We start from the raw sequence: 15546 nt of genomic DNA, 5'->3' as shown, positions 1-15546 counted from the left end.
GCGCGGACTCGGTGGGCCGAAGGGCCTGTGTTTCTGCGTTGTATCTCTGAACTAAACTAAACTGAACTCATCCACATTCCTGTCATTACTGTGGTAGGTGTCACACCGACCCTGATGATTAGATCATAACCATCGGCAAGTTATTAAGCAGCCCAAGGAATCTTTCCAATATTTTTCCAAAAGTGGGCAAGACCAAACATATGAGTCAGCGAAGCCACCTCAGAATTACATCTATCACAAGTAGGATTTATGTGACCGTAAAAACGCGCTAACTTATAGAAACATAGAAAACAGGTGCAGGAGTAGGCCATTCGGCCCTTCGAGCCTGTACGCACCGCCATTCAATATGATCATGGCTGATCATCCAACTCAGTATCCCGTACCTGCCTTCTCTCCATACCCCCTGATCCCTTTAGCCACAAGGGCCACATCTAACTCCCTCTTAAATATAGCCAATGAACTGGCCTCAACTACCTTCTGTGGCAGAGAATTCCATAGATTCACCACTCTCTGTGTGAAAAAAAACGTTCTCATCTCGGTCCTAAAAGACTTCCCCATTATCCTTAAACTGTGACCCCTTGTTCTGGACTTCCCCGACATCGGGAACAATCTTCCTGCATCTAGCCTGTCCAACCCCTTAAGAATTTTGTAAGTTTCTATAAGATCCCCCCTCAATCTTCTAAATTCCAGTGAGTACAAGCCGAGGACCCTAGGAAGGCAGGGGTACAGAGGGACCTTGGAGTACAGGTACACAGGTCCTTGAAGGCAGCAGGACAGGTGGACAGGGTGGTCAAAAAGGCATATGGGCTACTGGCCTTCATTAGCCGGGGCATCGAATATAAAAGTAGGGGGGTAATGATGGAATTGTACAGAACACTGGTGAGGCCTCAGCTGGAGTATTGTGTACAGTTCTGGTCACCACATTATCGAAAGGATGTGATAGCTTTGGAGAGGGTGCAGAGGAGATTCACCAGGATGCTGCCAGGGATGAAGGGCCTCGGCTATGAGGAGAGACTGAACAGGCTGGGGGTTGTTTTCCCTGGAGCAAAGAAGGCTGAGAGGGGACATGATCGAGGTGTACAAGATCATGAGGGGCATAGATAAGGTAGATGGTGGGGAACTTCTTCCACTGGTGGAAGGTTCAACAACGAGGGGGACATAGATACAGGGTAAGGGGAGGGAGGTTTCGGGGGGATGTGAGAAATAACTTTTTCACCCAGAGGGTGGTTGGAGTCTGGAACTCACTGCCTGGGGTGGTGGTGGAGGCGGGAACACTCACAACATTTAAAAAGCATTTGGATGGGCACTTGAAATGCTACAACATTCAGGGCTACGGTCCAAATGCGGGAAAATGGGATTAAAATTAGACTGTGTTTGGTAACGGGCGGCACGGACACGATGGGCCGAAGGGCCTATTTCTGTGCTGTAGGACTATGACTCTATGACTCTATCCAGTCTTCCTTCATATGAAAGTCCTGCCATCCCAGGAATCAATCTGGTGAACCTTCTCTGTACTCCCTCTATGGCAAGAATGTCCTTTCCTCAGATTAGGAGACCAAAACTGTATGCAATACTCCAGGTGTGGTCTCACCAATGCCCTGTACAACTGCAGCAGAACCTCCCTGCTCCTATACTCAAATCCCCTCGCTATGAATGCCAACATACCATTCGCTTTCTTCACTGCCTGCTGCACCTGTATGCCTACTTTCAATGACTGGTGTACCACGACACCCAGGTCTCGTTGCATTTCCCCTTCTCCTAATCGGCCACCATTCAGATAATAGTCTGCTTTCCTGTTCTTGCCACCAAAGTGGATAACCTCACATTTATCCACATTATACTGCATCTGCCATACATTTGCCCACTCACCTAACCTATCCAAGTCATGTTGCAGCTCCTAGCATCCTCCTCACAGCTAACTCTGCCCCCCAGCTTCGTATCATCCGCAAACTTGGAGATGTTGCATTCAATTCCCTCGTCCAAATCATTAATATATATATTGTAAATAGCTGGGGTCCCAGCACTGAGCCTTGCGGTACCCCACTAGTCACTGCCTGCCATTCTAAAAAGGACCTGTTTATTCCTACTCTTTGCTTCCTGTCTGCCAGCCAGTTCTCTATCCACATCAATACTGAACCCACAATACCGTGTGCTTTAAGTTTGCATACTAATCTCTTATGTGGGACGTTATCTTTTGACATATGTGCTCTGTGAACCACCTTAAATTGTATCAGGGCGCGTCTTGCACAAATTGAAGAGGTATTGACTAATTGGAGAATCCTCTCCCATTTCTCTATAGGTAAAGAAATTTGAAGTTCTCTTACCAATCATTCTTAATTTTATCAGATGTGCCTACTTGTAATTTCAAAATCAACTCATAGATAGCCGATATTAAACCTTTCTGATAAGGATTCAAGTGTAAAACATTTTCTGTAGATACATAGAAACATAGAAAATAGGTGCAGGAGTAGGCCATTCGGCCCTTCGAGCCTGCACCGCCATTCAATATGATCATGGCTGATCATCCAACTCAGTATCCCGTACCTGCCTTCTCTCCATACCCCCTGATCCCTTTAGCCACAAGGGCCACATCTAACTCCCTCTTAAATATAGCCAATGAACTGGCCTCAACTACCTTCTGTGGCAGAGAATTCCACAGATTCACCACTCTCCGTGTGTAATTTCAGTTTGATGTGATAATGGAAAAGAGGGTAAAGTAGCCTTCAAAAAATGACTAATTTGCAAATACCTATAAAAATTTGAATTAGGCAAATTATATTTATTAGACAGTTGTTCAAAAGACATAAAACAACCGTCTAAAAACAAATCACAAATAGATACTAATCCCTTCCTCTTCCATAGCAGAAAGGCTTGATCAATACTGGAGGGTTGAAAGAAAAAATTAGATATGATAGGTAGCCCAAGGAATCTGAGTGTGGGTGAGATTCTTCCGATACCATAGCCTTCCTGTGACTGGACCTGTGCCATATATTTTTCCAGAGTTTCGCTCCTTGTGCAAGACCCTCTCCACGTCTGCCTCTATTATTAAATCCCTCCCCACATAGAGTCGGAGAGTGATACAGCGTGGAAACAGGCCCTTCGGCCCAACGTGCCCATGCCGGCCAACATGTCCCAGCTACACGAGTCCCACCTGCCTGCGTTTGGTCCACATCCCTCCAAACCTGTCCTATCCATGTACCTGTCTAACCGTGTCTTAAAAGTTGGGATAGTCCCTGTCTCAACTATCTCCTCTGGCAGCTTGTTCCATGCACCCTTTGTGTGAAAGATTTACCATGAAATCTTTTCCCCTTCGCCTTAAACCTATGTCCCGTCCACATCTGTCCCAGCTCCACATCTGTCCGTGATGTTTGTCCGCATCTACCTGCTCCATATCTCCCCACCATTCCCCCCTCATCACATCTGTGCCGGCACCCCCTCCCCGCATCGCACCTGCCAGTCCCATCTCCGCATCTGTCCACATCTGCTCCTCAAGGCCTCCACCTGTCCTCAGCCCTATGTCCACATCATAGGTTTGGATAGAGTGGATGTGGAGAGGATGTTTCCAATATTGGGGGAGTCGAGGACAAGAGGTCACAGCCTCAAAATTAAAGGATGTTCTTTTAGGAAGGGGATGAGGAGAAATTTCTTTGGACAGAGGGTGGTGAATCTGTGGGATTCTTTGCCACAGAAGGCTGTGGAGGCCACAAGTCAGGGGATATTTTTAAGGCAGAGATAGATAGATTCTTGATTCGTACAGGTGTCAGGGTTTATGGGGAGAAGGCAGGAGAATGGGGTTAGGAGGGAGAGAGATCAGCCATGATTGAGAGGCGGAGTGGACTTGATGGGCCGAATGGCCTAATTCTGCTCCTATCACTCATGACCTTGTGACGTCAGCCCTGACCACATCTGAGGGCCATTCCTCCCGCACTCCAAAGACGAACAGGTTTATCGGCTAATTGGCTTTGGTATAATTGTAAATTGTCCCTGCTATGTGTGTGTGGGATAGAAAATAGACAATAGGTGCAGGAGGAGGCCACTCGGCCCTTCGATCCACTCAATGTGATCATGGCTGATCATTCTCTATCAGTACCCTGTTCCTGCCTTAATAGTGTTAATGTGCGGGGTTTGGTGGTCAGCGCGGACTCGATGGGCCGAAGGACCTGTTTCCGTGCTGTAATCTCAAAACTAAACTAAACTAACTATTAAGTGTCTGTGTGATTTCGACCTGAAAAGTCACCCATTCCTTCTCTCCAGACTCTCTACTAGACTGGGGTAAGTAAGCTCAGCCACACAATTAGTGTGTCGTCTATTTTGTATTACAAGGCCAAGAACTGTAACACAAGCACACACACACACACAGAGGGAGGGGGAGGGAGAGGAAGAGGGGGAGGGGGAGAGGGAGAGAGAGGGGGAGGGGGAGAGGGAGAGAGAGGGGGAGAGAAAGGGGAGGGGGGAGAGAGGGGGGGAGAGAGAGAGAGAGAGAGAGAGAGAGAGAGGAACAGAGAGAGAGAGAGAGAGAGAGAGAGAGAGAGAGAGAGAGAGAGAGAGAGAGAGAGAGAGAGAGAGAGGAACAGAGAGAGGAACAGAGATAGGAACAGAGAGGGAGAGAGAGAGAGGGGAAGAGAGAGAGGAACAGAGAGAGAGAGAGAGAGAGAGAGAGAGAGAGAGAGAGAGAGAGAGAGAGAGAGAGAGAGAGAGAGAGAGAGAGAGGGGAAGAGAGAGAGGAACAGAGAGAGAGCGAGAGAGAGAGAGAGAGAGAGAGAGAGAGAGAGAGAGGGGAAGAGAGAGAGAGAGAGAGAGAGAGGGGAAGAGAGAGAGGAACAGAGAGAGGAACAGAGAGAGAGAGAGAGAGAGAGAGAGAGAGAGAGAGAGAGAGAGAGAGAGAGAGAGTAGGGTAGTGTTAATGTGTGGGGATCGCTGGGCGGTGCGGACTCGGTGGGCCGAGGGGCCTGTTTCCGCACCGTATCTCCAATCTAAACTGAAGCAAACTAAACTGCTGTCTCCCCGTTCAGTAGATTTCAAAAGAATTCAAAAGCAATCTGTACAGTCCAAGTAATCTTGAGTTTATTTCAATTACAGTATTGGAAGCAACAATGCACATCATTCAAATAAACGCGATCTTTCAATTAGCTTGGCGTGTGTGTCAATGGTTGTGTACATTTTCCAAATCACTGAAGTAACATGAACTGTATCTATTACATTGAACTAGTCATTGAACGGAGTTAATAATACCGTAACGACTTTTGACGAGAAGGGTCCAATCCCATTACATTTAAAAAATATTTTCACAAAAGTAATTTCTGTTCCGTTGCCGGACGCGGTTAACGCGTTAAAATGAACGGATCGACAGCTCTGATCCCACTTGCTGTTTATTTCTCTCTTCCCACATTTACATTCCCCCTGGTTTTATTTCCGCGCTCACTGGGGGTTTTTTACGACGCGGAATTTGGGGATTAAATGGGAGCCGTTCAGCGCCGACCTGTTGTCCACCGGGTTTCTGCCCCACAGCCCCTGAGCCCCGCTCCTGACGCCGGTCCCGGGACCCGACCCTTTTACACACCCGGAGCGGAACCGGAGCAGATTCTCACCCACTGACCTTCATCCCAAAGCCAGAAAAATGGATAAAGTTTCTCCGTGAATTTATTCCCAGTGAAGGTGTGGAGATGGGACTTGGTGTCCGCGTCGTAAAATGAAACTGTCCCGGACTCGTAACTGAGATAAACTCCCACCCTCCCGGGGATGGGACGAGCGGGGAGACGGGATGGAGGGGAGGTGAATGCATCAAACTTGTCACCCACCCGCCTGATGCTCCAGACTCCAGTCTCCGGGGTCACTGTGACATTTCCCTTCCTCTCCACAGACGCTGCGGCGACTCCCAGACACCAGCGCTCACTCCCCGCCACCTCCACCTCCCAGTAATGTCTCCCCGATGTGAATCCCTCCGATCCCAGCACACACGGCCTGACTGTAAACCTCTTCCCGGTGTCAGGGAGACTCCTCCGGGTCCCGGTCCGTCTCACCCTCTTCCGATCCTCAGACACCTCGAGCCGCGCATGCGCTGTTTCCACATCCAGGGTGACGGAGACTGGGGGGAGAAGCAGAGAATCAGAGAGTCCCCGGGGGTCGGGGGGAGACTCGGGCAGCGCGGCCCCGGGACCGGGGGACAGGCGGGCGGACAACTGAAACCCTGCCCGGGGTTTCACCCACAACCACATCGGGTGGACAACAGTCATCTCTCCCGGAGTTTTTAATCCAGGGATGGAGAGGGGAATTTCGTGAGGTGGGGGAGGGTGGACGGGAAGGACGAATGCAGAGAGTGAGGAGGATTGGGAGATTGCGGTGGGGATGGGAGAACGAAGCGGGCTATTCAGATATGGAGGCAGATCGGAGCAGGTTGATATTGAGGTTAGAGGAGGCAAAGGTGTGTGGTGGGGTCGTCATGATCACAGTGAAAGGGGGTAGACATGAGGGGCCAGATTACCTGCTCCCCTGTTGTTTGTGACAGAGGGAAGGGTGGGTTTGTTAGTCAACTGGAGTGGGTGCAAAAGGATTTACATCATCAGGTCTGAAGGGCTGTGTTATCAGGTGAAGTTGGACAGTCAGAAGGTCATAATGTCATAAGTGAAAGTATTAGAATTATGCCATTCTGCCCATCAAGTCTACTCCACCATTCAATCATGGCTGATCTATCTCTCCCTCCTAACCCCATTCTCCTGCTTTCTCCCCATAACCTCTGACACCTGTACTAATCAAGAATCCAGTTGTCTCTGCCTTAAAAATATCCACCGACTTGGCCTCCACAGCCACCTGAGGCAATGAATTCCACAAATTCACCACGCTCTGATTAAAAACATTTCCCCTCATCTCCTTCCGATAAGAACATCCTTTAATTCTGAGGCTATGTCCTCCAGTCCTAGACTCTCTCACTAATGGAAACATCCTCTCCACGTCCATTCTATCCAAGCCTTTCTCTATTCTGTATTTTTCAATGAGGTCCCCCCCTCATTCTTCTAAACTCCAGCGAGTACAGGCCCAATGCCGACAAACGCTCATCATAGGTTAATCTACTCATTCCTGGAACAGACTATTCAGACTGGGATATTTTTTCATCGGAGCCTGTCAGAGTGACATTATGGATGTGTATAAGATGCACAGATAAGGTGATTAGCTACAATACTTTACCCAAGGTCGGAGAGTCTAAACTTCGAGCGCATCAGTTTAAGATGAGAGTGGAAACAATAAAAAGGTCCTGAGGAGCAGGTTTTTCAGTTGGTGGGTAGTGTAGATGTGGAACGATCTGAGAGGAAGTGGTCGAGGAAGGAACAATTACAACAGTTCACAGAGAATTGGGTAGATACGTGGATAAGGTAGACTTGTAAGGATATGAGCCAGACTCAGGCAAGTGGGGCTAGCTTGGTTGGCATGGTCGAGTCGAGTCAAAGGGCCTGTTTCTGTGCTACAAAGCTCTCTGACTCTGTGATGGTTCCCAGCAGATGAGCTTGGTGGGAGATCAAATCTTCAATTTCCCTTCAGTCCAAAATACCATTAATCTTTGCATCTAAGTATTACTTAAAGATAGACACAATTGAAGGTAGACACAAAATGCTGGAGTAAGTCAGAGGGACAAGCAGCATCTCTGGAGAGAAGGAATGTGTGATGTTTTAGTTCGAGACCCTTCTTCAGACTGAAGAAGAGTCTCAACCCGAAAAGTCACCCTTACCTTCTCTACAGTGATGCTGCCTGTCTCGCTGAGTTATTCCAGAATTTTGTGCCTTCCTTCGATTTAAACACGCGTCTGCAGTTCCTTCGTACACCTATTACTTAAAGGTGTCAGGAACAAGAACAATGGAAAAGGTATAAGCTTTACCTTGCTTGAAGTCATCAGATGTTTGTTTAAATGCTGTGTTCAATGAAACAGGGCAATGAAACTTTTCAATTGGCAAGGCAACGTCTACCACCGACAATGGTTTGGCTTCATCACGAACCCTGCGAATATTTAACAGCTGTTTATCAACTGAGCATCAGAAATGTTTTGAGTTGTTCCACAATAACTTATAATGTTTCCATCAAGAGCATGTCCTACCTTCGCTTGCGACCGGCTTCCTCCTGAAAGAAATAAAACACAAATCTCAATTGACTGAGATGTTCCGTCCTCATCCTGACAGCGGGAATTTCTCCACATTTCTACAACTCTCTGATAATATCCATTTCCCAACTCTTATCGCCGCTGCCATGCAGATAGAAAGCTGATATTGCCTTATAGATGTAGAACGATGTGGAAAAGCACAAGGAGGGTGGAGCTCAATGCAAAGACTGGGCAGGTCGTGAGATTTAATCTGGAGAAGATGTCAGGAATGATAAGATAGAATTTAAGTTTAGCGATGGATTTAAATGGGGGGGATGAAATATCTCTAATCGATGGGAGAGCAAAAATCAATGCTGAAATATAATGTGGTCTTCAATAAATACTGAAAGGAATGCAGTCATGAGAACATGGACCTCACTTGCATTGGAGGGACTGACGCCAACAGCAGAGATAATTTAAGGGCAAGCAGGATAAATACGTGAGCACTCCTGGTATTCAAGGTATTGTTACCAGGTGTGGTGAGTAGATGGGAGGGATGTTGAGTGGAGCAGAAATCTTGACTGGATAGGATGGGCTGAATGGTCTATGATGTAGAATGGGATGTCTTTCTTGGTGAACAAAGGTGGGTAAAACAAACAGAGCAAATTCCCCCAAGATGACCACCCACTGCTGATGGTGTCAAGTTAGGAACAGGGGACGTACAACAAGATTTGGGTGTCCTAGTGCATCAGTCACTGAAAGGAAGCATGCAGGTACAGCAGGCAGTGAAGATAGCCAATGGAATGTTGGCCTTCATAACAAAAGGAGTTGAGTATAGGAGCAAAGAGGTCCTTCTGCAATTGTACAGGGCCCTAGTGAGACCGCACCTGGAGTACTGTGTGCAGTTTTGGTCTCCAAATTTGAGGAAGGATATTCTTGCTATTGAGGGCGTGCAACGTAGGTTTACTAGGTTAATTCCCGGAATGGCGGGATTATCATATGTTGAAAGACTGGAGCGACTAGGCTTGTATACACTGGAATTTAGAAGGATGAGAGGAGATCTTATTGAAACGTATAAGATTATTAAGGGGTTGGACATGTTAGAGGCAGGAAACATGTTCCCAATGTTGGCGGAGTCCAGAACAAGGGGCCACAGTTTAAGAATAATGGGTAGGCCAGAGAGTTGTGAATCTGTGGAATTCTCTGCCTCAGAAGGCAGTGGATGCCAATTCTCTGAATGCATTCAAGAGAGAGCTAGATGGAGCACTTAAGGATAGCGGAGTCAGGGGAATATGGGGAGAAGGCAGGAACGGGGTACTGATTGAGAATGATCAGCCATGATCAATAGACAATAGACAATAGGTGCAGGAGTAGGCCATTCAGCCCTTCGAGCCAGCACCGCCATTCAATGCGATCATGGCTGATCACTCTCAATCAGTACCCCGTTCCTGCCTTCTCCCTATACCCCCTCACTCCGCTATCCTTAAGAGCTCTATCCAGCTCTCTCTTGAAAGCATCCAACGAACTGGCCTCCACTGCCTTCTGAGGCAGAGAATTCCACACCTTCACCACTCTCTGACTGAAAAAGTTCTTCCTCATCTCCGTTCTAAATGGCCTACCCCTTATTCTTAAACTGTGGCCCCTTGTTCTGGACTCCCCCAACATTGGGAACATGTTTCCTGCCTTTAATGTGTCCAATCCCCTAATTATCTTATATGTTTCAATAAGATCCCCCCTCATCCTTCTAAATTCCAGTGTATACAAGCCTAATTGCTCCAGCCTTTCCACATACGACAGTCCCGCCATTCCGGGAATTAACCTAGTGAACCTACGCTGCACGCCCTCAATAGCAAGAATATCCTTCCTCAAATTTGGAGACCAAAACTGCACACAGTACTCCAGGTGCGGTCTCACCAGGGCCCGGTACAACTGTAGAAGGACCTCTTTGCTCCTATACTCACATTGAATGGCGGTCCTGGCTCGAAGGGCCGAATGGCCTCCTCCTGCACCTATTGTCTATTGATATAGATGATCAATCTGATGTGTGCGCCACGGACTAGATTTCAATGTTAATCCCCACAATGTGGTCATGGCTGATCTAGCCCAGGACTGAACGCCTCCGCTTTGTCCCATTCCCTTTGATTTCAGTTCCCCAAATTTTCAAAAATGTATCTTCCTCTGGTATAAATACGTCTAACAAGTTAAACCTCTCAGAGTCTGTGGGTTGGAGAATCCCAGAGATTTACTGCCCTCTGTTCATTCGTGTTCCTTAGGATCAGATATAACCATATAACCATGTAACAACTACAGCACGGAAACAGGCCCGTTCGCCCCTACCAGTCCACGCCGACCACTCTCTCTGACCTAGTCTCATCTACCTGCACTCAGACCATAACCCTCTAATCCCCCCTTATCCATATACCTATCCAATTTACTCTTAAATAATAAAATCGAGCCTGCCTCCACCACTTCCACCGGAAGCCCATTCCATACAGCCACCACCCTCTGAGTAAAGAAGTTACCCCTCATGTTACCCCTAAACTTTTGTCCTTCAATTCTGAAGCTATGTCCCCTTGTTGGAATCTTCCCCACTCTCAAAGGGAAAAGCCTACCCACGTCAACTCTGTCCGTCCCTCTCAAAATTTAAAAAACCTCTATCAAGTCCCCCCTCAACCTTCTACGCTCCAAAGAATAAAGACCCAACCTGCTCAATCTCTCCCTGTAGCTTAAGTGCTGAAACCCAGGCAACATTCTAGTAAATCTCCTCTGTACCCTCTCCATTTTGTCGACATCCTTCCTATAATTTGGCGGCCAGAACTGCACACCATACTCCAGATTCGGCCTCACCAATGCCCTGTACAATTTTAACATTACATCCCAACTCGATGCTCTGATTTATAAAGGCAAGCATACCAAACGCCTTCTTCACCACCCTATCCACATGAGATTCCACCTTCAGGGAACAATGCAGTTATTCCCAGATCCCTCTGTTCCACTGCATTCCTCAATTCCCTACCATTTACCCTGTACGTCCTATTTTGATTTGTCCTACCAAAATGCAGCACCTCACACTTATCAGCATTAAACTCCATCTGCCATCTTTCAGCCCACCCTTCCAAAAGGCCCAAGTCTCTCTGTAGACTTTGAAAATCTACTTCATTATTAACTCCACCGCCTATTTTAGTATCATCTGCATATTTACTAATCCAATTTGCCACACCATCATCCAGATCATTAATGTAAATGACAAACAACAGTGGACCCAACACAGATCCTTGGGGTACTCCACTAGACACTGGCCTCCAACCTGACATACAATTGTCAACCATTACCCTCTGGTATCTCCCATTCAGCCATTGTTGAATCCATCTTGCAACCTCACTATTAATACCCAACGATTTAACCTTCTTAATCAACCTTCCATGTGGAACCTTGTTAAATGCTTTACTGAAGTCCATATAGACAACATCCACAGCCTTGCCCTTATCAATTTCCCTGGTAACCTCTTCAAAAAATTCAAGATTAGTCAAACATGACCTTCCAGGCACAAATCCATGTTGACTGTTTCTAATCAGGCCTTGTTTATCCAAATAATTATATATATTGTCCCTAAGTATCTTTTCCATTAATTTTCCCACCACAGACGTCAAACTAACAGGTCTATAATTGCTAGGTTTACTTTTAGAACCTTTTTTAAACAAAGGCACAACATGCGCAATGCGCCAATCTTCCGGCACCATCCCCGTTTCTACTGAAGTTTGAAATATTTCCGTCATAGCCCCTGCTATTTCTGCACTAACTTCCCTCAATGTCCTAGGGAATATCCTATCAGGACCTGGAGACTTATCCACTTTTATATTTTTCAAAAGTGTCCATACCTCCTCTTCTTTAATCCTCATAATTTCCATCACTACTCTACTTGTTTCGCTTACCTCACATAATTCAATATCCTTCTCCTCGGTGAATACCGAAGAAAAGAAATTGTTTAATATCTCCCCCATTTCTTCCGGCTCAGCACATAGCTGTCCACTCTGACTCTCTAATGGACCAATTTTATCCCTCGCTATCCTTTTGCTATTGACATATCTGTAGAACCCCTTGGGGTTTACTTTTACATTACTTGCCAAAGCAGCCTCATATCTTTTTTTCGCTTTTCTAATTTCCCTCTTAAGATTCCTTTTACATTCTTTATATTCCTCAAGAACCTCATTTACTCCCTGCCGCTTATATTTATTGTATATCTCCCTCTTTTTCCAAACCAAGTGTCCAATTTCCCTGGAAAACCACGGCTCTTTCAAATTATTATTCTTTCCTTTCCACCGAATAGGGACATAAAGACTGTACTCTCAAAATTTCATCTTTAAATATCCTCCATTTCTCTATTATATCCTTTTCATAAAACTAAAAGTTCCATTTCACTCCTTTTAAATCCTTTCTCATCTCCTCAAAATTAGCCTTTCTCCAATCCAAAATCTCAACCCTTGGTCCAGATTTGACCTTCTCCATAATTATATTGAAACTAATGGCATTGTAGAATCAGCCGTCGTAGTTTTGAGCTCTACAGAATACAAACACCTCTCTACATTCCGGCCAGGCTGTCCTGAGATCCCATAGATTATGTGGGAGGCCAATTAGTTTGGGAACAACAACAACTGGAACAGATGAAACATTTACCCAGTTCTGAATTACTGGTGAATGCAGCATTTATTTCAGAAATATCCCCCACCATTTTGTGACTGCACTTTCACTTCACCAGACTGTAGTGTAACCCCTCACCTTCAGAAACACCACACTGTCCTTTTGTTCCATCTGCTGCTGCAACTTACAGAGTTCCTCCTGAATGGAATTTAAATTCTCTTCAATTTCTCGAAGATTTTTCTCCATTGCATTTAGAATCTTCTTCTCTTCCTCCCGGATATCAGCCTGCACACGCTGCTCTTTCTCAGTGAGAATCTGGTGCAGTTCAGCAAACTGGGATGTGATCTTAGACTGAAGGTTGTGTGACTGTTCCTGTGAAATGAAAGGAGAAGATCAGTATATAATGTCACTGATTGTGTTTCCTCACGACTTTGACGGTGACATTTGTCCTGTGCATTTTTTATTTGCTTTGGCAGTTCAATTCTTTGTCTAAATGCTTCTGATATATCGTGACGGGAATCTTATAACCCATCAATCCTCTACCCCCAATACAATTACCTGCTGCCTATTCCTTTTCACGTGCCCTTTAATTCCCACTCATCCGCCCACCACACACTATCATAGGGATAATTTACAGTCGCCGATTGACCTTTGAACCAGCATGTATTGGGGACGTGGAAGGAATCCGACACGGTCACAGGGTGAAGGCGTGAACCACACGGGCAGCGCCCGAGGTCAGGATCGAACCCCGTCACCAGAACTAGGAGACAGCAGCACTACACGCATCACGGGAATCAAATCTACACGAGGTCAGGAAATCGAAACTGGAAAGCCTCACCAGAACTCCAGAAATCTTCTGTTTCTGTTGCTGCTCCATTCGCACGATCTCTGATTTCCTTTTTGTGAGAGACTGGATGGAAACTTTAACCTGATCCTGGGATTGTGTTTGAAAATCAGAGAATAAAAGTGTTAGACAATTAAAAAAAGGAATTAAACAATGATGCGATCAACATTGATTTGCTTTACCTTGTAGAATTCTGCAGCTTCTGCGATCAGCGCAAAGCTGTGAGACTTGTGTTCCCGCCCAGCTGCACAAACCACACAGATCAGCTTCTTGTCAGTTTCACAAAACAGCTTCAGTTCTTCCTGATGTTCCCCGCAGTGAGGTTTACTTTCCTTCTCTTTGAGATTCAGGCTCAGTGTTCGAGCTTTCTCAGCCAGTCTCGCCAAGGCCCGATTCACCCTGAGGGTGCGGTCTGTAAACACCTCTCTACATTCCGGGCAGGAGTTTCTCCCCTCCCTGTCCCAACTCTGTGTGATACAGGAGCGGCAGAAGTTGTGCCCGCACTCCAGTATAACCGGATCGGTGAAGAAATCCAGGCAGATGGGACAAACTATCTCCTCCGTTAAACTCTCGACCTGATCTTTCGAAGCCATTTGAACTCCGCCACTTCCTGGTTCAAAACGCGTTCCCTTCCGCGCAGCTGCTGAATCCTTGCAGTATCGGGGCACGGCTGAGGGGAGGCGGAGCTCAGCCCCGTCAATCACAGCCCTGACCAGCTACTGGATGTTATATGCAACAAGCTGCGGGTAAATTTCATTCCCTTAAACTAAATACATCAGTGTTTCCCATCGTGAATTGATCATTATATTAGGCTGCACAATGATATTATATCCACAGCAAACACTGTTATTTCATTTCACAGTCTCATGTGCAAACTTGAATTCAACTCAATGAGCCAATTATACTCTATCGTCACATGAACCAAGGGACAGTGAAATGCTTTGCTTTTGCATGCAATCCGGTAAAATACAGACCTCCCCCAGGCAGTACAGAGAGAGTCGCCACGTTTCTGGGGCCACCAAAGTTGCGGGATGTTTATGGAACAGTCTATATTTCCCTGCAGCGGCGAACCAGGTCCCGCCGCACGAGGCAGCAGGCGCCCCCGCGCCGCCCCCCTTCCTTCTCGGCTCTGACGGGACGACATGGATTTTAGCTCAGTGGGGGCAAGTTTCAAGGAGATGTGCGGGTCATGTTTTATTACACAGGGTGGTGGGTGCCTGGAACGCGCTGCTGGAGTGGGGGTAGAGGCACATAAGAGAGAGGCATTGCGTAGTCTAATGTGGGCTGAAGGGACTGATCTTGTTCGATGTGGCCATCAACTAAACCGACAGGTTCATTATAGCTCCCATTCCCAGCTCCTCCCCCACAACCATTGGGTTCTTCAACCGACCTGCAGTGCCCGCGTTTGGCCCATATCCCTCCAAACCTGCCCTATCCATGTATCTGTCCAACTACTTCGTTAACGTTGTAATAGTCCCTGCCCAACTACCTCCTACTGGATAATCTCGATACAGAAAAAATGTTCCCTACGTTGGGGGAGTACAGAACCAGGGGCCACAGTCTAAGAATAAAGGGGAGGCTATTTAAAACTGAGGTGAGAAGGAACTTTTTCACCCAGAGAGTTGTGAATTTGTGGAATTCTCTGCCACAGAAGATAGTGGAGGCCAATTCATTGGATGAATTTAAAAAAGATTTAGATAGAGCTCTAGAGGCTGGTGGAATCAAGGGATATGGGGAGAATGCAGGCACAGGTTACTGATTGTGGATGATCAGCTATGATTACAATGAATTGCGGTGCTGGCTCGAAGGGCCATATTGCCTTCTCCTGCACAGATATATAGACAATAGACAATCGGTGCAGGAGGAGGCCATTTGGCCCTTCGAGCCAGCACCGCCATTCAATGTGATCATGGCTGATCATTCTCAATCAGTACCCCGTTCCTGCCTTCTCCCCATACCCCCTGACTCCGCTATCCTTAAGAGCTCTATCCAGCTCTCT

At 46.6% G+C, this 15546-nt stretch overlaps 2 protein-coding genes across 2 annotated transcripts in view; one reads left to right on the top strand and one right to left on the bottom strand.

Moving 5' to 3' along the window:
* Nucleotides 1-15546, top strand: part of LOC144602590 (uncharacterized) — a 63004-nt gene that overhangs the window by 12665 nt on the left and 34793 nt on the right.
* Nucleotides 5325-14140, bottom strand: LOC144603031 (zinc-binding protein A33-like). Its single transcript, XM_078416160.1, has 6 exons — nt 13730-14140; nt 13542-13637; nt 12842-13075; nt 8084-8106; nt 7868-7986; nt 5325-6085 (listed from the first exon to the last, which is right to left on the bottom strand). Exons 1-6 carry the CDS (start codon nt 14138-14140, stop codon nt 5553-5555), a joined length of 1416 nt encoding a protein of 471 aa, XP_078272286.1. The 3' UTR covers nt 5325-5552.

The sequence above is a fragment of the Rhinoraja longicauda genome, chromosome 19, assembly GCF_053455715.1.
Source record: "Rhinoraja longicauda isolate Sanriku21f chromosome 19, sRhiLon1.1, whole genome shotgun sequence".
Classification (NCBI taxonomy): Eukaryota; Metazoa; Chordata; class Chondrichthyes; order Rajiformes; family Arhynchobatidae; genus Rhinoraja; species Rhinoraja longicauda.
Note: the sequence above shows the minus strand (reverse complement) of the source record. Positions and strands in the feature narration are given on the sequence as shown.

Bases quoted from the DNA above. Each gene is read 5' to 3' on its own strand.
- LOC144603031 (XM_078416160.1), bottom strand. From the start codon at position 14,140: ATGGCTTCGAAAGATCAGGTCGAGAGTTTAACGGAGGAGATAGTTTGT. The intron at 13,638-13,729 runs GTAAAGCAAATC...ACACAATCCCAG, and splicing joins AAGCTGCAGAATTCTACAAG to GATCAGGTTAAAGTTTCCAT. The intron at 7,987-8,083 runs GTAGGACATGCT...AAATATTCGCAG, and splicing joins GAAGCCGGTCGCAAGCGAAG to GGTTCGTGATGAAGCCAAAC.